This window comes from Triticum dicoccoides, chromosome 5A, assembly GCF_002162155.2.
Source record: "Triticum dicoccoides isolate Atlit2015 ecotype Zavitan chromosome 5A, WEW_v2.0, whole genome shotgun sequence".
In the NCBI taxonomy this organism is placed as follows: Eukaryota; Viridiplantae; Streptophyta; class Magnoliopsida; order Poales; family Poaceae; genus Triticum; species Triticum dicoccoides.
The window spans coordinates 161,445,971-161,453,747 of NC_041388.1; the positions used below are offsets into that span (position 1 = coordinate 161,445,971).

The 7,777-nt window shown below is 47.4% G+C and overlaps 1 protein-coding gene across 2 annotated transcripts; it reads right to left on the minus strand.

Annotated features, from left to right (window-relative positions):
• Positions 1-144: 144 nt before the first annotated feature.
• Positions 145-7,523, minus strand: LOC119300630 (protein CLT2, chloroplastic-like). Of its 2 annotated transcripts, XM_037577530.1 has the most exons (10): positions 7,169-7,523; positions 6,928-7,073; positions 6,768-6,805; positions 1,825-1,940; positions 1,533-1,632; positions 1,416-1,451; positions 1,280-1,330; positions 1,048-1,171; positions 598-723; positions 145-474 (listed from the first exon to the last, which is right to left on the minus strand). In XM_037577530.1, the coding sequence occupies exons 1-10, from the start codon at positions 7,315-7,317 to the stop codon at positions 320-322; spliced, it is 1,041 nt and encodes a 346-aa protein (XP_037433427.1). In that variant the 5' UTR covers positions 7,318-7,523; the 3' UTR covers positions 145-319. The 2 variants fall into 2 exon arrangements, with proteins under 2 accessions (XP_037433427.1, XP_037433428.1); XM_037577531.1 differs by lacking the exon at positions 1,416-1,451 and having other exon boundaries at positions 7,169-7,522.
• Between the last annotated feature and the right edge of the window lie 254 nt (positions 7,524-7,777).

Here is a 7,777-nt window from a genome sequence, read left to right on the forward strand (position 1 = left end):
CGGTCGGGGACCGAGCGGCAAGTCGCCCTCCGAGTCGCGGGAGCCCATCCTCCAGCAGAAGCTTCCGCCGCCGTGTAGGTTTTTTTGAGGGCTTCACCATGTATGTACTAGTACTATTACTAAATCTAGCTTCTTACATACATGTATGTACTAGTACTATTCTCTGACAAATTAGAAATACCAAGCATTCATGCATCCCAACAAACAGTCCTTATCGACTCTGGCGTCACCAATCTAGAAACCTAATATTAGCTTCAGGACCAAACCAATAATTGATTTTCGGTTGAAGTGGTAATATACACTCAATCGCCATAAGCTTTTAGTCAGTCTTTGACTCTTTAGATGATTGGGGAAGGTTATACAGAATTAGGCCCATCAACAATACAATGCCACCGAAGATAAAAGAAGCGCTTAATTCCGCGCCTTGAGGGATGTAGGGCAAAGGAAGAGAATGGATGTAGATTGATATTGGCACTGCAATTGAAAACAGACAACATAAAAGCGGTCATTAAGATACTCAAGCAGTTTACTCTATACAGTGACAGTAGACCAAAAATGAAACAAATAGAGCAAGGGGAGAAAAGAGGATGAAAATACCGGCGGAAGTTGCTGTAAGTGAAGCAACCACGGCAGACGACATCTTTACCAAATTAAGCAACGAGATGTTGAAAGCCATGTTTACGAATATAAAAAGCAATGGTAGGAATGGAGCACCTCCACAATCTACAAAATAAGTATGGCAGCATAATTAGCAATAAAGGTACGCAGGTAATAGAAAATTATAGATGGATAAGTACAATACTATGAAAACCTTATATATCTAACCGCAGGGTCAATCTAAATTTCGAAGACACGGAATCAATTTTCTCAAGTTATATAGTTTACCATTCAAAGGGTTCCACACAGCAAAGTGCAAAGAGAGCTACAGAAGCCCCCAATCATAAAGTGGACAGTGCACTACAAGCATTCCAGTGCATTTGAGGTACATCACGATGTCTAAATCCATAATTTGATCAAAACACCCAGCTCAGGGAAAAAATACATTACCAATTGGGCTCTCCCCAACATTTAAGAAGCACTCAGCACCACCATTTAAATGGCCAGAAAGCTCAGCAAGCTTAATCCCCCTCAAATTAGAAAGTAATGGGAGAAGAAGGAAGACAAAAAGAGCCTACAAGGAATAAAGGAAGGTAAACATGATACATGATATAAATTAAGGTTTTCAAATATGGTAGTACAGTTAAGCAAAACAGCTAAATTATGCTAACTAATTAATCACCTGAAACCCAGATCCGAATGAATTAACCACGAAGATGTCAGGCCGTTTCCCCTGCGCAGATATTTGGTTCTGCAGTTATTTTTCTGACATACAAGATGGACTCGCACACACATAGAGAATAAAGTGTGAGACAAACTTTAAGACGTTTTGCACCATCAACGAAAACAGACTCCTGCAGTATAGAATTTATTTTTCTGACTGAAGTGCCACAAAACTATAAAGGAGTGTTATGTGATAATTTAAGTGGCTAAACCTTCAAAATGGATGCACCAGCTTGGAATGCCGATGAAACAACCATCAGCAATGGCCAAATTAACTTGACTCCAGATAGAAGATGACCATCATTTGCCCCACTACAGTAACGGCATTGGGATGATTAATTATGGCAAACTACCTAGTTTACAAAATAGCACAAGACCTTTCTGTCGCCAAACAAATGTGAATGCCTACGAAAGAGATAAGTGCATAGCTAGCAGATTTTTCTCGAAATAACTTTGTTGTGCTACAATTACCAGTAAATGTACCAGATATTTCGAAGGACATACCTCGCAACAGCAAGAATCACACCAGAAGTTACAAGCAAGCAACCAATGATTTGTCTCAGAGAGTAGGTCTTTCCCAAAAGCAACACAGAGAAGATAAGCTGCCACACCAGGAAAGACTGGAGAGAACATTCAGAAGACTATTATTTTGACAACAGTGTATGGAGTTGCCAATTTTAGGACATCGAACGCTAATTCCATCGTAAGATCACAGTTCCGAAATGCATTAGTGTAGCACTATTTATAAGAACACAGTATCTCTATCTCTACTATCTAAAAGAAAGTAAGGTTCCCTTTCCAACCAACAGACCGTGTTCTGCCCTGACCTTCGTCCGCCCCTCGCATCGCCATTTGTTTTTTTTATACATTGTCCCTCAGTTCCACATCAAGGGCAAAGCCCCAATGAAAAAACAGACCAATGTAACACCCAACACGCACGTCTCGCAATCCTCCTCCTCGCGATCTCCCCTGATGCCGAATGTAGCCGCCGCCCCCACGGACGTCTCGCCAATCCTTCTCTCCACACACCATCGCCAGACCATTGTCTCCATCGGCACCACGACGGTCGACACCTCCTGACCCACCGCCACCTCCACTCCAGATCTGACCGCCATTGACCTCTATGTTTATGTAAAGGACAGCACCATCTGCCCGCATTCATGGCGGCCGGTGCCCGCGTATCCCGGCCAAGGATGCCGTATTCACCTTCAACATGGGGGCGACGAGGAAGAGGTGCCCCAGCGGCACGCAGTGTCTCCCTACCGCTCTTGTGTTGTGTGATCTGGAGGGGATCAAAAGGAGGAAGAGGAGACCATGGTTCAACAGACATCCAAAGGACCCAAACAACATCCTTGCCTGATGTCATACAGCCTGCAGCCACCGCCTCCTCAATCTACGCTAGCCTGCAGCAGCAAGGTCAGCCTGCCATCCTGTATTTGTTTCTTCAGATCTTGCTGCACCAAGGTGACTCCACAAATTTGTACATCCATCCTAAAGGTCATTGGTATTCATTCAGTAGAGAAGGCAGTAGACCAAACTAAAGGAGTATCAGCCTGAATGGCCGAATACTTGCTAATGTAATTTTATTGGGTTGTGTAGGTTGATTGATACTTGCCCAACAAACGGTAGAGATTAAGCATGTGTGTGCGTTCCAACTCCTACTTACTTTTGGCTTCCTGAATGTGCAGGTTTGTAGACCACGTCCAGATTAAGCATTCAGATTGGTAATTCACAGCTTTTGCTTTTGGCTCGATATAGGGTATGCACAGCTTGGTAATTCAAAACCACGCCCAGATTAAGTGTGCGTGTGCGTTTTGTTTTGCACAGATTTTGGGGACTTTTCTGTGAATGTATGGGTAACTAATCTAGATTTTTATGTCCATATTAAGCATGCAACACGATTAGTGCACATTAGTAATCTTGTCTGGAATTAACTACTCAATTCGTATGTAGTTCTATAGTGAACAAGAAGCTATTTTCAGTTCTGTCATTCTGTTACAGAGAATTGTGTCTTAACATATATAAACATTTTGCTGGAAATAGTGGGAGTTTAGTCCTCTTTAGGGTTTAATATTTGTCTATCGAATTAATGCAGTTGAAACTTTGACAAGGGATGTAGCGTGGTTAGGAGAAAATCCAATACACTTATGTACTTAAACTTGCAGGATTTGATACACTTACGAACTCATACATCAACTGCAAATATGGTTTTATTTCACGACAAAAAGACTGCTTGGTTGTTTTACTAATTATCTTGTCAAATTGAATTCATGGGACAAGAATTACACAGCAGTTATGAAGATCTATGTGTATAGAAAAATCAGGAAGAGAGCATAACTGAGGTTTGTACAAACATAGGTAGATTTGAGTTAGATAAATCCTGTTGGTACATATGGGAGGCCCATGGTGGCCCAGGCCCAGTACTGCTTATGTAACCCTAGTGTTGTGGTATATATATGTGTGTGGTGGTCCTGAGGGAACCAACAAGATTGACCAAAACCAAGACTGAATCCATTCCCTCTCGTGTTACAACATGGTATAAGAGCTAGGTTGTAGCCGCTCCCCTCGCCGTCTCCTGAGGTGGCTGTGGGCAAAGCCCACGGCTGCTGGGGAAGGAGGCGGCGGGGACGTGAAGGAAGGAGGCGGATCCGGGCGGAGCTGCGCGGTCGGCGGTGGCCGGCAGAAGCGGAGGCGGCATCTGGGCGCGGTGTCCAGGAGCTGCTCTCGGCGCGGATTCGCGGCGGCGGCTGGCTGGGAGCTGTGCGCGGGTGGCGGCGGCGAGCTGCACGCGTGAGCAAGGCGCGGGCGCGAGGAGCGTGTGTGCGGGCTGGATCTGGCGAGCTCGGCACGGTGGGCGTGTGCAAAAGGCCGGGAGGTGCGGATCTGGGGCTTGGAGTTCGAGCTCGTGCTCGTGCTCTGGGCGGCGCTGCGAGAAGGCGCTGGGATGCGCGGCGCGCGCGCTGGCCACAGCTGTGGGTCGCGGGACAGGCGGCGTGGCGCTGGCAAGCGGCTGCGCGCGTGGCAAGTGAGGCGTGGAGAGGCTGCTTGCGGGCAGAAGAGGGAAAGAAAAGGAAGAAGAGGAGCTGAGGTGCGCCTGCGCGCGCGCCAAGTGCTGCTGCTATCCTGGTGCTGCCTGCTGCTGGAAGTAAAAAAAAAAAAGAGGAGTTGAACTGCTGGTGCAGAGGAGGAGGTGAGGCTGTGCGCGGCAAGAAGGCAACAGAGGAGGAGCAGCCAAGGAGGAAGAGGAGAAGGAGGCTGACTCTGTTGCTGCTGCTGTTGTGGCTGCATCTGCAGCTGCTGTGGGTGCGGCCAGGTGCAGCGGCGCGTGAGGAAGAGGAGGTGCACGGCTGCAGAGGAGAGAAGCTCCTGCTGGGCGCTGTGGTCCTGGCGGCTGCTGTGTTCTGCTGTTGCTGCTGACAAAAGAGTAAGAAGGAAGGTTGTGTGCTGCTGCTGCATGAGACGGAGAGGAGGCAGAGGAGAAAGAGAAGGGCAGCTGCTTGTGGCTCCTGTGTGCTAGTTGCTGCTGCTGTTTGGAAGAGGAGTTGGTCGCAGCTGCTGGTGCTGCTGAGCGGGAGAAGGATGAGATGGGGGAGAAGGATGAGATGCTGCGCTGGCTGTGGTGTTGTTGCTGCTCCGTGCTTGCTGCAAGGAGCAGAGGGGGAGAGATTGCTTGGTCCGCTGCAAGGACCAAGGAGAGAGATGTTGCTACTGATGGCAGCCAGATGGATTTTCTTTTAGGGGGGGAGAGGGAGATGTGGTGATGATGGAGATGATGAGGTTGTGGCTTGAGTGTGGTTGGTGATGAGGAAGTGTCCGGGAGAGAGGCTGTCGTGCCTGAGGTGAGAATGGTTGAGGCCTGACCAGGGGAGAGGCCGTCGTGCCTGAGGCAAAGATGGCTGGGGCAGGAGTTGCCCGGAGAGGCCGTCGTGCCTGTGGAGAAGACGGAAGAGGTCAGTGGCCGAAGAGGCCGTCGTGCCTGTGGAGAAGACGGGCTGAGGGCATTGAGGCGAGTGTGGATGGTTCTACGGAACCTGTGTGGTGAGGCAGCCGGGGTTGTTGAGGAGGTGCATGGTGCTCAGTTGGCCATCACAAGTTGGAGGTGGTGAGAAGATGATGGAGAGGGCAATGGCTCTCATGTATCGTAGTTGGTTAAGTTTTATGTTCATTAGAGTCGTCGTAGTTTGAGTTATGTAGTTGTTGCAAGATGGTCATGGGTGTTCACCCATGATCATCTTGAGGGGGAGTGTTGGTACATATGGGAGGCCCATGGTGGCCCAGGCCCAGTACTGCTTATGTAACCCTAGTGTTGTGGTATATATATGTGTGTGGTGGTCCTGAGGGAACCAACAAGATTGACCAAAACCAAGACTGAATCCATTCCCTCTCGTGTTACAACAAATCCTTTATTCATGTTAATTTAAAATAAAAATCATATATTAACCTTGACCATTATTTAGCTCCGCTCCGGCACTGCATTGGTAATTTCCTTTGATTGATGAGATTGGCAGTAAGGTTGGTTCTTAATTCTGTAGGGACTTCATGGGTAGGTCTGGGTAGGTCCCTTTGATGGATTAATTAGACAGAAGGGTGTTTTTTAAATGAGTTCTCCCATGCTTATAGATGAAGCTTCTAATTTTTTTGCCAATGAATGTTACCTCATGTCCATAGCTGAAGCTCAGTGATATGAGAATACGGGCTTTGTCTTGCTCAATGGTCAGATGATGGGGAGAAGACTGCTGGTTTTTATGCTTGTAATGTTTATGAGGCAGTAAGACAAGGAGTGGTAATCGTTGCCTAATCATGAGCATAAGTTGACCGTATCACTAAATTATTTACGCTAGCTCCAACATAATTGCAATTTGTTTGAGGGAATGTAATACCTCTTAGTGGACAATTTCAGCAATATTTGATGCTGACTTGTTGCACTTGGCTGATCAAAATGCTAGATTGTTGTGTTTTCAAATTTCTTTCCCTTTATCCTTGAGACATTTGAAGCATATGATGTGATATTGTTGGTAGTTTGTGCGAATTACGCTGGAAATGCTCCAAGATCAGTTGTTTTTCTGGTCACTTACATGTTTGCCCATGGGCTACATGTTTGCGTCAACACTGATTGCGAGTCAGATGCACCACTCGGGGTGGCCGAGTGTGAATTAGGGAGGTGGAGAGAAGAAGAAGAAAAAGAAGAATTGTATAAAAAATTGTTGACAATACCATCTGTGTGCATGATGATTCTAAATATATATGTAAATGACTGATGTTGAAGCATTCGAATTTGTAATGCATGGGCAATTACCTAGTACAAAAGGAAATATTTGTAACCATTAATGATGGCAGAGATAAAAGGGCATGCAGGTAATATGTTTTTGTCCAGAGAATGATGCAGGAAGTATGTGGAAACACTATCAAAGAATATGGCACAGCTGAAAATAAACCAAACCTCATACCTGAGACAGTATAGGAATAGCAGGGCCAGGCAGCATAGCTGGAAGTTTTACGAAAAATAATCAATTAGCACAAATATTTACAAGAAAGACACAATATGAATTATATATATATGCACCACACTAAGAGCATCCGATGACCAAAAGAAGATACAAAACATACCTCCCGCAGACATTCCAGCGGCGACCCCAAGAGCCTCTAGCAAGCCGATGACAGCGAACCGGATCTTCGGCAGTGTCAGCATGTCCCGCGTCACCACCCCCGCGCGGTACCTCGCATAGAGTATTGAAAAGTACACCGTGACGTACCTGCAACGTTCAAATCGCACACACAAGAGGTAGGGTAAGAGCCCAAAAACTGCTGCGCATTTCGTCGAACACCTCAGCCGTACAAACAGGCCTACCCGAACGTGGTGAGCTGAGCGAGGAGGAAGGGATAGGACTTGAGGGGCACCAGCGCGAGCTTATAGAGCACGCGGTTAGCGACAGCCAGCGCTACCACGGCCGCAGACGCGACCGCGACCGCGACCGCCGGCGAGGAGCTCATCGGCATGTATGTACGGCAAGCAAGAGCTCACTAAGCAGAGGCGTGGAGGGATGGTGATTTAGGCCATGCAGGGCCGGATACGGAACTTGGAACCGGAGTACCGTGGGGAGGACGGTGGTGATGGCGGCGGGCGGGCGGCCGGTTGCTTGCCTTGGCGTGAAAGTACGGGATTCTCTCGTCTTCTCTACGCCCCATGGATTGTCGGATTTTGCTAGTACACCCTTTGATATTTCCGATTTGATTCAGCGAGGAGCTCCACGTGTCCGTATTCGGTGACTTTACTCAGCATGACTTAGGGGCAAACCCCTCTTGCGAGTGGGAACATACAATAACGACACATCCTGTGTCGCACCCTTTTTGAAAACACCATGTGAGAAGTTGATTGGTGTGGCGGATGCTTGTCGTGAATTCTGATGGGGCTGGTGCCACGACCGGTTTGGGGTCGATGGTGGTTGTTCGATAGTAT